The 16694-nt window shown below is 35.9% G+C and overlaps 1 protein-coding gene across 1 annotated transcript; it reads left to right on the forward strand.

Moving 5' to 3' along the window:
- The first annotated feature begins 4437 nt into the window (after positions 1–4437).
- On the forward strand, positions 4438–15716 carry LOC306888012 (alpha-2,8-sialyltransferase 8B-like). Its single transcript, XM_079446104.1, has 6 exons — positions 4438–5154; positions 7736–7792; positions 8117–8272; positions 8401–8658; positions 12045–12338; positions 14387–15716. Exons 1-6 carry the CDS (start codon positions 5057–5059, stop codon positions 14670–14672), a joined length of 1149 nt encoding a protein of 382 aa, XP_079302230.1. The 5' UTR covers positions 4438–5056; the 3' UTR covers positions 14673–15716.
- Positions 15717–16694: the final 978 nt, after the last annotated feature.

The raw sequence follows: 16694 nt of genomic DNA on the forward strand, positions 1-16694 counted from the left end.
CTTTGGATTACAAGTCCGACTCTCTAACCACTCTCTTCCCAGTCGTGGCCTAATGTATGCTACTATGGAAGAACAATAGTTAATTTTAATAAAACTCAAACAGTCAGAAAAATAAAATTTCACCATATGAAAAAGGAGGTTGTTGCAATTTTTACAGATGTTATTGATTTTGATAATGAACATAAATTTACATCTGCATCCTAACTCAAGATACTACTGTCAACTCAATGTCAAATGTGCATTTCTAAGAGACAAAAAATAATATTATTATTGCATTTATATATATATATATATATATATATATATATATATATATATATATATATGGGCGTGTAGAAATATGATGGGGGGGGCTCAGATTACCATATGTGTACGCAGGGGGTCCCATGAAAAAAAGGTTGGGAACCACTGAACTAGTGTATGTGAATATTAAAACCTTCATGTTCCACTAGCCTCGGTATGTACAGTATGAATGGCGGAGACGCGGTTTTGTTTACTTCACAAATACTGAAGCACGCGTGAACTCGCGGTGATTTTCGGCCTCTGCATTTCACTATATGAACACATGAACTTACAGTCTGTGAGAGTCACTTCATGACAATTTTACCATTTCATTTGAGAGAACTAGCATCATATCATACTGTATACAGAAACTTCACGGCAACCTGTCAAAAAAGAAGTGCAGTTTAACATGTAACAGAAATATATTACTCTTGTCTTACTTTTGTACAGTATAATGTACATCATTATATATTTACTGTCAAATTTAAATAAAACAATTAAATGATAAAACATAATTATTACAACTACATTAACCACTTAATTGTAGAAAAAATACAATTATTACAAAAAACTAAAATTCAAAGGAATATTCACACAATTTTTCTACCATGTATTAATTTTAACAGTAAACCTTTGTTTGTTTGCCAAAAAATAAAAGGGTTTAATTTTCATTTGATTAAAAATAAATAAATGTTTCATGCCTTCATTTGATTATCAGAAAAAAAAAAACACACAAGAATTTCTGGAAGAAAAAAAATAAGAATAGTAGGGCCCTATAATTCAAAATGTTGAAATTGAGAGTTTTGGATTTATTTTTTCACTGAAATAAATGTTTTTGTTATTACACAGAAAAAAGGAACCGTTGGGTACCAGTACTGAATTTCAGGTACCGATACCGGTACCGTACCGGTTCAAATGTGAACTGTACCCAACCCTAGTAGACAGCGCGTGCATGTTAAACGTAAACAACGCTGAAAGCGTACACATGCTGAACGTAAACAACGCTGAAAGCGTACACATGCTGAACGTAAACAACGCTGAAAGCGTACACATGCTGAACGTAAACAACGCTGAAAGCGTACACATGCTGAACGTAAACAACGCTGAAAGCGTACACATGCTGAACGTAAACAACGCTGAAAGCGTACACATGCTGAACGTAAACAACGCTGAAAGCGTACACATGTTAAACGTAAACAACGCTGAAAGCGTACACATGCTGAACGTAAACAACGCTGAAAGCGTACACATGCTGAACGTAAACAACGCTGAAAGCGTACACATGCTGAACGTAAACAACGCTGAAAGCGTACACATGCTGAACGTAAACATGCTGAACGTAAACAACGCTGAAAGCGTACACATGCTGAACGTAAACAACGCTGAAAGCGTACACATGCTGAACGTAAACAACGCTGAAAGCGTACACATGCTGAACGTAAACAACGCTGACAGCGTACACATGCTGAACGTAAACAACGCTGATTACGTTGGTTACGTTCTGGGGTACTCTCCAAAATGGCATAAGATGGTAACTTGGGAAGAAGAATTGTTAAATAAATTATGTTATTATTGTTTTCTTTGCACACAAAAAGTATTCTCATAGCTTTGTAAAATTATGGTTGAACCACTGATGACACATGGACTGTTTTACCGATGTCCTTGCTACGTTTCTGGACCTGGGAACATTGCAGTTGCATTCCTGTCTACTGAGGGTCAGAGAGCTCTCAGATTTTATCAAAAATATCTTAATTTGTGTTCCAAAAATGAATGAAGGTCTTACAGGTTTGGAACGACATGAGGGTGTGTAATTAATGACAGAATTTTCATTTTTGTGTGAACTAGCCCTTTATACTGAAGGGACAACGGTTTTTGTGAAGAACGTTTAAAAATATATATTTTTCACTATAAAGAACCTTTTGTGGAATAGAAAAGTTCTATGGATGTTAAAGGTTATTCATAGAACCATATGCTTGCAAAAAAACAATAGAAACCATCACAGGAATTATACTGGTTTCCATACAAAAACCATTATAAACATTACAAACCATCAACTTTTAACAAGCCACCAATAGAAGGCAACCAATTACAAGTAGAGACCAACAGGCACCATTACAGTTTCCATTAAAACCAGTGCAATTCCCATTATAACCAGTGAAACCATTACAAATTCTGCGATGGCCTCTATTGTTTGTTTCAGCAGGGATGCCAATAATAAAGAACCTTTAAGATGTCATTTTCACTGACAGATAGTAGGCCTATTAAATGCATACACATAAACAAAATGTTATTTAGAAGGTGTTCACAACCCATCATGCATACAGACTCCCTATAAAGCAATTGTGAGGGCCAAATTAAAAATATGGCAGAAAGATGACCCCCTTTTTCCTTTCCTTACTCTTTTCTCCACGGACACCACCATTTCTAGGCCATCCCTGGCAGCACGAAGCACACAAATGTATCAGAATGATTCAAATAAGAATCCTTTTGCTTCTTTTAGAAATTCGCTATTGGTTTGTGGGCACAAAACAATGCTTTGTGGGCTCATTTGCCAATATATTAAAAACTTTGACAAAGAAAGAAAATTACAGATCTTATGCTAACAAAATAGGAAGTTAAGGTCCTTGCACACTGAGTATTTTTTTTTTCTGTAGGCTATTATATTTCATCCTTTCCTATCAAAATGCTTGCTACGGATGCAAAAGCACAGAAAATCGAACCTGGTCCAATTGTTTTTAGGTTTTTGTTATGAAAGTTTTGGAGGCAGTGTGTAAATGTGATTGACACAACGTGAGGTCATATTTATTTTTTAACATGTGAAAATTTCTGACGAGAATTTGTGCAAAGACCTCTAGTTTAATGTCAAGATGAACTTGATGCAGGAATTTATAAATGAACATGAACAAAATATTAATAGGCTGGATGTACAGTATAGGACACTTTCAGTTTACTATCATTATGTGTATATTCTTCCATTTCTAAAAAACAGTATCATCCTAAATATGCATGCGATGATGGGATGACAGCAATATATTGTGATATTTGAATCAAAAATATAATAAATGGACTAAAAATCCCAAAGATTCCCACTTTATATCAGTATTTTCTAATACTAACTTACATTTGCCTACACAAGCATATTTTGATAAGCAGTGAGGGTGTTAGACCTGACAGGAAACTGTGATATAAACAGTACATCTTTCACAGTGCGAGAATCTTCTTCATTTGTAGGTTTATGATATGCCAAGACTGTTTCAGTATATTTCTGAGCCTGGAAGACAGTGAAAACTGTCATGCACATTCATCGTAAGTAACATTTTGTCAGCTGTTTTCCTGTTATGTCTGCTGGGTGCACTCTTATAAAGACAGCAAATTTGAATACCTCTCATAACATCTGGTGTTGTGAAACACTTGGTGAGTGATCATGATAACCAGTCAATCTTAGCTTAAAAAACAATTATGCTGCCTGATTTTACAGGGTTGTAGATCACTGAGACAACCAGCAAATTAAAGTTTTACTACCTTTCAAATAAATCAGAGACGATCGGAATCAAAGATGAAAGGACTGTTGGCTGAAGCAGCAGGTGCTTTTGTCTCTCTCTCTGTCTGTCTGTCTGTCTCTGTCTGTGTGTGTGTGTGTGTGTGTGTGTGTGTGTTTGTAGTGGGGTTTAAATTACCAAAAGTCCCTACAATGTAGGCAAAACCCCATTAGCACATTGACATTGTGACCTCCAGCAATTAAATTAGTTTTCTAACCAGCTGTGACTGTGAAAGGCGATGAGCAAGAGTATACTAGCAAACATACTGCACTTAGCCTACTGTTTCTTCCATATAAATATAAATATAAGAGCTGGGGCAGACATTTTTAACTTTAATGTGCAAGGTTTGTCAGCCACTTCCTGTCATTTTAGCTGTACAAAAACAGTCTTGTAATGTGCAGTCATTGGTCCAGTCATATGACCAATCCCTAAAGTTCCACAAAAAAAATAAAAATATGAAAAGCATGCCGCCCTAAATAACAGCAGGAAAGTCGTGAAAATAACATGTGTTTCACGTTGCGCAACACGAGAAAGCGCGCAGACGGAGGGAACTGTTCTGATTGGCTGTGATTTGTGATTGATTGATTATGTCGCGTCGTGCAGCTGTTTCAGGTTCACTGTGGACAGACCAATGGCTTGTTGTCACTGTAACCCTGTCGTGCCGCACCTGGTTAGGACAAGAATTTAGTATTATCATTTAGAAAAGACCATTAGCTCAATATAAAAACAACAGAAGTCGATGCAAAGTCCTCACCGTAGAGAACCAAACGTCTTTGTCTTTATCAAATGGGAACAAAGAGAGCAAGACGGAGAGGGGGAATCATATTTCATTATTCATTATTCAATTTCAAATCCACGCCTTCTGTCTCTATACCAATTACGCGGCTTAACTGAATGCATAACATTCATATGTGAGTTTATGCACCTTGCAGGCAAAGTTTCAAGGGAACTGCCACCCACCAGATCTCCGAGGAGTAGGTTAGCAGCAGTAGAAGAGAAGAAAAGAAAGGACGTTCACGCTTGCCTCATCTCTACACTACTTTAGTGAAGGTGGAAGAAGCTGATGGACATGATGTTTAATGCAGACAACTGTTCGCTATCCTGCACGGCCAGTTAGAATGGTCCGGCTTTGTCGAGGAGACGGAGGAACATTACATGTGTTGCCCTGCGTAAAGAAGAAGAGATTTCTATTGCGCTTATAGTTCAACGCGTCTGTAGAATCGCACATATCGGTCATGTCTTTTGAATTCCGAATACTGATGTTTGGAATCGGGACAGCCCTGGTTATATTTGTGATTATAGCTGATATATCGGAAGTGGAGGAAGAAATCGCGTAAGTAAATTCGATTTACGTACAATAAACAATACAGATGAGTATATCACGTTCTTGTTTGGTCTTTGTTTCAGCGCACAGTTGCACTCTATTTATGTTTGTGATGTTTATGTTTAGGACGTTGTCCTCCGTGCTTTGATTGTCTCAAGAGAGACTTTGTAGGAGCCCAAACAATGGACAGTCCATTTAGGACTAGCTTGAGCTACGTATTACATTGGCTTATAAATATATACCATTAAAAATGACAAAGAGCTGTGCATTTTATTTACTTTTTTTTTTAATTTTTTTTTATTGGAAAATCAATCTTAAATTGAAGCTGTGTTTTGGAAAATAGCTGGTCATTAGGTGGTCTAAGCTGTTCAGTAGCTGTCTGACAAGCTACCATATTCCAAAAAGCCAACCTGACCATCCTACTGAGCTGATTTGTTGCTTTTCCAAGATGATTTACCACCTTACCAACTTAATGACCACCTTGGACCAGATAATAACCATTTTGGAACAGCAAATAACCAGCTACAATGTTCTAAAACACAGACTACATCTTAAACTGTGTCTTCCTGGAGGGTTGGTTTGGTCTTTCATCAAACAGGGTAATACTGTGTCTAAGTCAAAAGAGGGAGACAATGTGTTGTCCCGAAGACTATTGTTTGCGAAGCCACAGCCTGTGTTTGTGGGTACTTCAATTTGAGGGAACGGCTCACATGTGTGATATTACGTTAGATTGATGTTTCTGTAGAATCTGGAGGGGATATGTGAGATTTTAAAGTTAATCGTTTATCCATTCAGAGTTACTTACCAGCAGAGTGATAACATTCTGGAACTGATTTTGCTGAATATTGTTAATGTGTGTATATAGTCTCAAACTATTAATGCTTGGCAGTTCTCCAAAATGAGTCCTTCAGACTTTGCTGAGTGTGAAACCTTGTATGCGTGTCATCAGAAAAATGCAGCTGACCCTGGTGCTCTGTAACGGATGGCTGTGGTTTTGTTATACTCTTGAGTGTGTTCTGTTTGCGCCCATTCACGGCAAGTGAAAAGACAGTCTGATCTGTGGTTTGTGACAGCTAGGGGATTACTGTTTGATTTGTGACTTTAAAGCTACAGCCTGGAGACAAAAATGAACAGTTTGCCCTTCCTCAGTTATAATTGAACCCTGTAGCAGAAATCCTCAGGCTTACATAATTGCAAAAATCTCGCTGTCTCGGGACATACACTTTAGAGCTCTTGAGCGAGAAGAATGTTTGTGTGTAGATGGATTAATTGCAAGAATAATTGCATGAGAAACCACTCAAACACAAGTGTGTGCTGCCAAGATGTGCATATAGTGCTTAATTTTTAAATGGATCATGCCTAGAGTTGCCTCATTTTATGCAAAGTATTTGGCTTGTTTCTGTATACCGTGAGATTGTATTTCATATTTCTGCTGCACTGATTACTATTTATCCATTAAACGTGGAAAGGGAAAATTTCCTCCCTCATATTTGATAACCCAAAATATCCCAGAGACAAAATACAATTGTAAAATCCCAATTTGGACATTTCACACTTCATTTACTAGCTGTCAGAAGGCATTAGATGATGCTTATGATCTAATTTTTGCTTAAGTTATTGGCGAGATTTATAATTTATTGCAATTTAGAATATAATTCCATATCAAACAAAGGATCTAAGGGGTATATCTCAGAGCAGTTATAAGCGCTTTGAAGCAACACCACCATTAAATCTGCATTTGAAGCTGCTCCCCAGAATTTTAAGACATCTGTGCTCTGTCTGCTTAATAATGCACGTAGCCATGACTTTGGGGGAGACATGGAGAACATTATAGTGAGTGGTAGACAAATAGGACTGATTTGCTCAAGGAGACAATGCTATCCTGTCCTAACTGCTTTGAAGGGGGGCACCCTGCAGTTAGAGTTTGTTTGGATGGCATGATGTTGGTTACCTATTATCTTTGCCGTTATGTTTGAAAGAAATAGTTCACCCAAAAATGAAAATTTGCTCACCCACAGGCCACCCAAGCTGTAGATGTGTTTGTTTCTTAATAAAAACAGATTTGGAGAAATTCAGCAATACATCACTCTCTCACCTCTGCAGTGAATGGGTGCCGTCAGAATAAGAGTTAAAACAGCTGATAAAAACATCACAGTCAATATTTTAACGTTTTATGTGAAAAGCTGCATGTTTATAATGAACCAATTCAACACATGGTGAGCAAGTGATGCTAAATTTATCCAAATCTGTTTTGATGAAGAAACAAACTCATCTACATCTTGAATGGCCTGAGGGTGAGTATAATATTTAAGGTGGTTCATCTAGGAGTTCGTATATATTCTAACACTTTATTTTTATGAAATGATTAATCAGTAATAATAACTATAACCTTGTGTTTATACCATCAAAATATTCTAAAGAGTTTAGAAGTGGAACGGCTTATATTAAGTCCTAAATAAACATCAATTCAATTTCATATTTTTTCCAGTCTGGGGTCTAATTGCCTTTACCTAAATTATCTAGTCAGAGAGCATTATTAATGGTCATTACTGGATAATGATGATGAATATTTTATGCCTTCTGCTCTTAGGAACATTGAGGATTCACAGAAGTTTCACTTAAAAAGCTTTGTCCTTCAGTCCAACAGGTTTGTAATCTGATTTATATCATTTATGATTTATGGTGTTTTCATGAGAAAATGTCTGCTTGCAACCACATATTTAAGTCTGTTTCTCAGTGTTAAAGACCTCAGACCTCAGACCTAAAGCAAGAAATTAATTATTTAAAATTATTTAGAAATTATTTGAATATTAATTATCTTCATATTACTGATTTATTAGGGTTTCAATAATTTTTTTGAACATAGCTGCCACTATTTTTTCGAGGTGACAGATGTTGTTATTTGTAGCTGTCTAACAGTGATGTTTCGCAGACGTGCACGTAAACATGTTTTTTTTTTTTCCTCCATCAGAAATTCAGTCCTGAATGCTGTTCCTACTTCACTAGTCACATATAGAAAGAGCAAAGCCTCTTCTCCTCCAGTTCCACTGCCAGACATAAAGAGCAAAACCAGCAATTCATCCTCACCCGAATGGACTCTGAACAGAACTTTGTCTAACCTCATCAGGTACGGCTTGAATTTATTTAAATGCACAGTATGGCATTTCTAAAGAATGTGGTTCCCTGTTAATACTCCCTTTTTTTTTTTTTTTTTTTTTTTTGCATTCATAGTGTTATTTGTCATTTTCTTTCCAGGAAAAACATTTTGAGGTTTCTAGATGCTGAGAGGGACATCTCAATTCTTAAGAGCACCTTTAAACCCGGAGATGTAATTCATTATATATTTGACCGCCAGAGCACCACAAACATCTCTGAGAACCTTTACCACCTTTTGCCAACGGTGTCTCCCATGAAGAACCAGCATTACAAACAATGTGCCATTGTAGGGAACTCTGGGATACTACTGAATAGTAGCTGCGGCAGAGAGATTGATTCACATGACTTTGTCATTAGGTAAACAGCTTTTCTTCTATTTTGTGTCGAAGCATTCAACAGTTTGTGCTGTTGATGTAACCTCTCATCCTGAATCAAACGATAAATCCACCTCCTAAACTAGCTGTAAAGAATAATTATAAAGCGATGTCCTAAAACTAGATTTTTTTTTTATATATATATATATATATATATATATATATATACTACGATATTTATTTATATATACTACGATATTTATTTATAAAATACTCACTAAAATAAATAATTTGAACCTTCCTTTTTTTGGTCCTTAATACCAGATTTATTTAAGTGATAACTGTGTTTGTGCTTCAGTGTAAAAAAAAAAAAAAAAAACACTTTCGGAAACTTGTTTTTATGAATAACAGGCAGAAAAAATCTCAGATACAGAGGTTTTATCATTAGTATTAATACCTCAGAGCAGAAAGGCTAATGTGAAATTTGTTATTTGAAACATTTTTAAATTAATTGTCTGTGCTGTTTGTGTCTTTGCAGCCGTAGATTCAAATTCTCTACATTCAACTTAAAAAAAACTTACTTTAAAGAAATGGTTGGATTTCAAACGCATTACGATCTCAATGTGACACAATACACTTTTGAAATAGCTATCAGTACTACATCCTGGCTACGTCGGAAGGCTTTCAGAACTGAAGGGTGATACAAACTGCAATTAGTGACCAGCTGAGCCAATATGACATTTGTATAAGTCACACTAAGCCACAGTCCTGGAAACGTAATTAGGCTGTCTTCTTAAAGTGACTAAAGTTCACTTGCCTGTAAAGTGCTCTGCCTACAGCTGAAAGCTGTTTGCTTGAAAAAAACATTTACAGCAGTGTGCTTCATGTGATATACTAGTGTAATACTGTGAGATTCCCAATCCTAAATTAGTCTTCATCAGCCCAGCTGTGCTCTTAGGACATTAATGTCATTCAGCCCCAGTCCACGGACATACAGAGCCTCGAAGATTAAGTAATGGAGGAACTTAAATCCCTCCTGTGTGTTTGGCATGGCTTTTCTGCTGGGCAAGGACAAGACTGTGTGGGAGTGTGACCGTGACAGCTAAGCCTCGGCAGTCGGCATGGTGCCAGTGTTGAAAGGTTTTCCAGGTATTGTGGCAAGATGATAATGCCAACACTGCGCTCAGTGCTTTAAAGTCACCTCTGTGTGTCTTTTATGGATTTTTTTTTATTTAAATGATGGGATGAGCTTTAAAAGGCACTTGCTTAGTCTGTAGGAGTATTCTGCATGTGAGAAGATAATGCCTACTGTAGTATTAATGTTGTAGTTTATACAAAGATAAATTACTTGCTTTAAGATGAAGCAAGTCTGGAGTGAAGGTCATTTACTCGTTCGTTCTTTTTAGCTGTTTTTGTCACTCTTGATGCTCCGTAGTCCAGCAGGGTTTTTCAATTTTTCACTTGAATCCATCTTTCATACTCTTGTACACTCAAGTGTACAAGTGGTGACTGACAAAAATACAGAGTATGTTAAAAACGTATTTTAGTTCACATTCATGGCGTCCCAAAATAGCACAGTTGAGTACTTAGATGAGCTTAAGTTTATCTTAAGTACTTAAAAAGTATTTTTTAGTATATTAAGTACAAAGTTAGTGCGTGAAAATAGAGCACTTTAAGTACATTATGGAAGTGTTTTTTTTTTTTGTTTTTTTTTTCCTACCAGGGCAGATTGTACTTCCAATTTGAGGCCTTTTATTTAGTGATGTACCAATCATAATTTTTCATGGCCGATGCAGATTCCAATTTTATTTTTATTTTATTTTTTAATTAAACAAGCAAATTGGCCAATTCCAATACTGGTTGCAGATTATTTTATTTTTTTAAAAGCTGATTATTGTTTGTTTGCTCTATAACAAGCAAATTTGTTTTTATGTAACCACTGCGTTTTAATCATTTTAAGGCTACACATGTTGCATGAGTTTTTTTATTTTTATTTAATTTGTATAATTTCAATATTTAAAGCAAAAACAGAACGGTCTGACTTTATCTTTGTAAAATGATGCTACGTAAAACATCTGCATGAAACAAAAACAACAAGGGCTAAATGACAACGCATATTCACTCTCTAACAGCAGGTGGCGCTTATGGAACAGCAGCAGTATAGCGTTTCTTTGGTTATTGTTGTAAACAAAGCAGTGCTGCGCTTATAAACACTGCTTTATAAGGAGGTAAGAGGAAAAGAAAATGCAACTGCGATCAATTTTTTTTGAAGACTGTTCCCTTCAGTGATACATTCATATAACCCCTCACCCCCAATTCAGTATTCATATTTTCTTATATTTCAAGCATCTTGAACAGTGAGCTGCTATGCCTGCTACAGTATTTTGTCCTCTTTTTGTCCATCTTCAGCGTCTCTGGCCTCTGTTAACTTCATGTTTATAGACTCAGGCATGATGTATTTTTCATCATCACTGTTCCAGTGGCTCCCATACAAAAATGTACTGATGAAGGGAGCGACAGAGTTACTCAGAGGTCTGTTCCATTAAATGTTATTACTCAAGCAATGTGCTGTGAACAGTATCTTTTAATTACTTGCTAAAAACACTTTGCTTCATTGTGGCTGTAGTTGACTTGAAATAGCTTTTTTTTTTTTTTTTTTCCCATAGAGATTTTTAAAAGTCTTCATTAAAGCAATATAAGCCAAAAGCATTATGAACCAAATCGAGCCGGTCTAAGGTGAATCAAAATATTACAAAATTGTATTTGAAGCCAGAAAAGCACTTAAAATTGCTCAAAAAGACAAGGTATACAAGACTGTGTTTAACAGTTTTAATGAGGGAAATAACTACAATCCCATGAATCATTGTGAATCAAATTAAAAATGTAAAATAAAATATAATATAAAATAATTGGATTAAAGATGTTGTGACAAGCAAAATGCAAGGAATATGATTAGTTTAAAGAAAATAAAAAAACGCCTGCAACAGATTATAAAACCTGCAGACAGTAGGTTTGTCTTGAAAGGTTTTTTTTTTATTGAACTTATTTAAAAAAAGCCCCCTATGGAGTAGTAAACTGAAAGGTATTTTGACTTCCAGAACCCAGCTGTTGCACTCTCTATAGAAAAATAACTGTGAAAGACTGTTTATCTAATGTGGTATCGCACCTCTTTCGGCAACAGCAAAAACGCAACCCTTATTTGAAAGATCTGCATTGACACATTTGTGTAGAGTATGTTATGGTTGTAATGTATAGTCTCTTTGAAGTAGACATGCAGTGAAATAAACGTCAGATATATTTATTGATAATTGCTTGTTACTAGAAAACTAAGGCTTGATCATATGTCACCATGTGACATACTGTATATACAATATGTAAAGGAACTAACTTGAGATAATATTAAGACTTAACCGTATATCTGTTTCCAAGGTGTAACCTGGCTCCAGTGGAGGAGTATGCGACTAATGTGGGCTTGCGCACCAGTCTGGTGACTATGAACCCTTCTGTGGTGCAGCGTGCTTTTCAGGACCTGAACAGTGAGGAGTGGGTACAGCGCTTCGTCCACAGGCTGCAGAGCCTAAGCGGGAGTGTGCTGTGGATCCCTGCCTTCATGGCTAAAGGAGGAGAGGAGCGAGTGGAGTGGGCCATCCGCCTAATTCTTCTGCATACCGTGAATGTCCGCACTGCCTTCCCCTCTCTGCGTCTGCTCCATGCTGTCAGAGGGTACGTGTCTGTGCATTTAAGCCTACTCAACACTCATGCTTGCTGAAGCAGGTGTATCAAGCCTCTCGCTATTTATAGTTCAGGCATCAATACATTCACATCCTACTCTGTGACCACAGCGTGGGGCTGTTCCTCTAAGTGGATAGAGGCGCACACTAAGTGCATACTGGCATTTATATAGCTGTATTTTTTTACAGAAGGTCTTTGTAAGTTCGCTCAATGAATTCAAGCCCCTCTGGGCTCAATTGTAGTCGGCTGTCTTTAAATAGCGCGCAACCTTTGCTTCTTTCATTGACCTCTGCATATTTTAAGTCCGCTATTCAGCCCTCCCTCAGAGCAGAGTGGCTGGAGTCCACCATCCTTACAATGCACCTAGCCGAGGATGGGTTTTTGCTGTTCAGTGAATGGTGTATTGAGGAAAATATGCCATTACAATATGTTGTAGTTGATCAAATGATTAAAAAGTAGTACATTTGTAAAGGAATGGCTCATTTAAAAATCATATCACCTGCATACAATTGAAGAAAAAAAATTGAAAGATCTGCAATTAATTTTTTTCAGAACCTCAGATATTGCTAGTAAATTTCACAAACAGTTACAAAGAAACCGAATTAAACATGAAGTTTCAATACTAGAAAAACAAATATTTTCTTGTCAAGCGTACTTCAGGATTTTTTCTTTTACAACTTTGAAAAAGAAATTCCATGTAGTTTTTAATGGAAGGAAGATGAGCAAGTTTAAGTCATTAAATAGCTTTAGATGGTGCATTCTATTTTTAAAATCTAAAAAAATACAAATAAATTATGCTTATTTTCAGTAACCATATGAAAATGTATTTGTTATTGTTGATGAATGATCAGTGTTGCAGCAAAAGAAACTACATTTTATATGTTTTCAGTGTAGGTTTGCTGTCCGTATTGAATGTGGTACAATACTTTATATTGAGTTGTTCTTGTAGGATGCATGCCAAAACAATGATTCTTATGAGCTGGTTCTTTTAATTAATAATTCACAAAGATAGCATAAATTTATAAAGTTACCAGTTTGAATAGGTCTGAATCAGTGCCTTCTATAATTTACAGAATTAGCAGACAGAATATTTAATTGATGCAATACTGTTTTGTGTGTGTGTGTGTGTGTCTAACAGTTTCCACAAAAATATTGAGCAGCACACCTGTTTTCAACATTTGAGAAATCTGTCTTGAGCAAATCGTCATATTACAAAGATTTCTAAAAGATTGTGTGACACTGACAGCTGGAGGTTGCTGGTAATTCAGCTTTGCCGTTACAGGAATAAATTACAGGTTAAAATATTATTAAATTGAATGTTTAGAATGTCTTTTAAAATCCCAAATGAATCAGAAAGCAGTACAACAACCAGAGGTAGCTTTAAGATATGGGATCCTCTGTTATCTGAAACTCCTTTCCTCCAGGCCCCCCTTTTTCCTCAACTGTTCGGAATGAATGACACCTCACGGATACACAGGGAGAGCCCCATTGTGAGGGTTATTCAGGGGTGAGTGGACTGGAGAGGGTTCAGTGCATCTTAATGGACATTGTTCAATTGTCTGATCTTCTCCTTTTAAACGTGGAAGAGCGGCACAGCCATCAGGTTTGGATGTGGGCGAGTTTAGCAAGAGTATTTTAAAAAGGGGATTTAGCCTAAATTCAGCAGCTGAGCTAAGGCTCTCTTTTTAGTAACCTTAGCTGTTAACACACTTAGGATTTTATAATCCCCCGTTACATTTGGACTGGCACTTTTCTAAAACCTTATACACCTATTGTTCAAGTTTTGAGTGATTGTTTTTTTCTCTTTGAGAGGAATCACTATTTTTATTCAGTAAAGACACAATTGATAAAGTGACCGGAAATACATTTATAATGTTACAAAAGTTTTTAATTTAATGTTGTTCATTAAATTAAATCTCTCAGATTTCTTAACTATCCCTTCAATGTAATTGATTTACAAATAGAAAACCGTATAGATCATTGAATTGTAAGAAAGCATGCACTCGGTCTTATGTTTGTAATCATCGATTTTCTTTCAGATACTGGTTGACCAATCATGTCCAGATCAAAAGACCCACCACCGGACTCCTGATGTACACCTTGGCTACACGCTTTTGTGATGAGATCCACTTGTACGGCTTCTGGCCTTTCGCTCATGATCCTGACGGCAAACCAGTCAAGTACCACTACTACGATACACTAACTTACCACTACACATCCAGTGCCAGTCCACACACAATGCCTTTGGAATTTAGAACTTTAAGTGCACTTCACAGACAGGGTGCGCTGCGGCTGCACACAGGACCGTGTAAACTTCCAACATGAGCGTTTGCAGCCTCATTCCAAATGGTTTCATACACTGGACCTAAGAGATGCTGTGGAAAACATAGATTACCTGAATACTTCAGGTAAATTTCTAACCAAATGTGAGAATGCAATATATGAATGGGGAATTTTTTGTTTTTAAGTGTTCAACTTTAAGAGGGTTTTTAATTTCTAATTAAGGCTATTTTATAAAAAGTCCCTTGCCATTGTTTTATTTGTTCATATCCCATGTTTTTTAACATGTTTCATTGTGTCTTATTTGCTCACATTTTATGCCATGTTTGGCCACAAGGTGGAAGCATATCTGAGAGAATAAAATGAGAGGCTCGTTTTGTCTTTAGTCTTAACTTTTTGGGACCATTTGTGTAGTTTAAAAAAGAAAGTCTAAATTAAGAATGTCATTTATTTATTGCCTTTACGGTCTATATGTCTGTTGAGCCCACAGATAGCATGACTGAATGTAGGACTGTTGTCAGCTTTTACATTTAACATGATACAATTTAGACTTAGAATTAACATTTTTTTAAATGGTTTAAAGGGGTTTTACCACTACGTTGCTACATGCGTTTTTCTAGACGATATTTTGGACAATAATTTAGTGCCTCAAGTAGATGATGTTATGCTGCATCATGTGACACTTGATAAAGTTGCCTTAGAAAGACATAGTGAGTAGTTTTGTGATTTATTAGCAGGCGTTACAACTTTTGAATTAATGTGCAGTAATACTTGTGGAACATGTGAACTGCAACCGTCTGAACACTCTGGTGTAGTTGAACATGTTTGCACAGTGAGGCAGCTATCAGAGCGTTCACACACTCTTGTGTACTCAAAGATGGTCGACCGTGAAGGAATGTTCAGTGTGTAAACTTTGGAATTTGTTAAAGCCACATAGTAGCGGTGTTTCTGTATCTAGGGGGGGGGGGGGGATTTCTTTTGTATGTGACACACATTACATGTTTAAGTGAATGTATTTGTGATAACTTATCAGTAAAGAACATACTGCTGTACACATCTGCCCAGTGTGATAAAAGGGTCAATGACATGACACAATGTTTTTATTTTTAATTTCTTCCAGTTTATTCATGCATACACTAACAAATTTCAAGCCGTTTCAACTCATTTAGTAACTAGTTTCACAGAAATGTTACGTTCAGTCAATTTCTGACATCAAAGTGTTATCTGAATTGTTAGTTTTTAGTTGCCTCAATCTTTACTGACCTAGTTTTATAGTCCATTCTAAAATGTTTTAATTGGTCAAACATTTAGAAAACTACAGCAAGTTATGTCAACTAAAATTGAACCATTTACTCCATGTGTTTTGTTACCTTAACTAAGATTTATTACTTGGGTGTCATAAGAAATAGCTTGGGAACTAGTTGTTACGTTTCATTTATTTTTATAGTCTAACGTAATTATTACAAATTATTTGTTTATCAATCACTAAAAACACGCATTACAACACAATAGCCTTTATTTAATAATCTCTATAACATTTTCATACAGACTAAACGTACTGTTTAAAAGTTTGGAGTCGGTAAGTTTTTCAAAAATGTTTCTGAAAGTGTCTTATGCTTACCATTACATTTAAATGATACAGTAAAAGTAATACTGTAAAATATTACAATTTCAATTAATTGTTCTAGTTTAATTATATGCTAGAATTATGCAAATGTTTCAGATTTTTTTTTTATATAAAGCTCAAACGAACATTAATATTTTTGCAACAATGTAAGTTTTTACTCTCGCTTTGTCAAATTCATGCTTTTTTTCACAAAGAAATGGAAATGTAGGGTGCACTGACTTTGAAATTGATATTTTTGGGGGCCATAAAGTAAGGGCAATGCAGAAATGAAAGAAGAAGAAAAAAAGAATAATAAAAAAGCAACAACATTTCTTAGAACAACTACTTCACAAAATTACTTCATTGCTTATTAATATTTTTAAAACTTCAAATTGATAAAAAGTAATATGGTGAGACACATCCAGAAACAAACAGGAAATTATATCACAGAAAGAATCCCT

Source organism: Barbus barbus, assembly GCF_936440315.1.
Source record: "Barbus barbus genome assembly, chromosome: 22".
Lineage (NCBI taxonomy): Eukaryota > Metazoa > Chordata > Actinopteri > Cypriniformes > Cyprinidae > Barbus > Barbus barbus.

Coding starts and splice junctions, on each gene's coding strand:
- LOC306888012 (XM_079446104.1), top strand. CDS start 5,057: ATGTCTTTTGAATTCCGAATACTGATGTTTGGAATCGGGACAGCCCTG. Junction 7,793..8,116: donor TTTGTCCTTCAGTCCAACAG/GTTTGTAATCTG, acceptor TTCCTCCATCAG/AAATTCAGTCCTGAATGCTG. Junction 8,273..8,400: donor ACTTTGTCTAACCTCATCAG/GTACGGCTTGAA, acceptor TTTTCTTTCCAG/GAAAAACATTTTGAGGTTTC.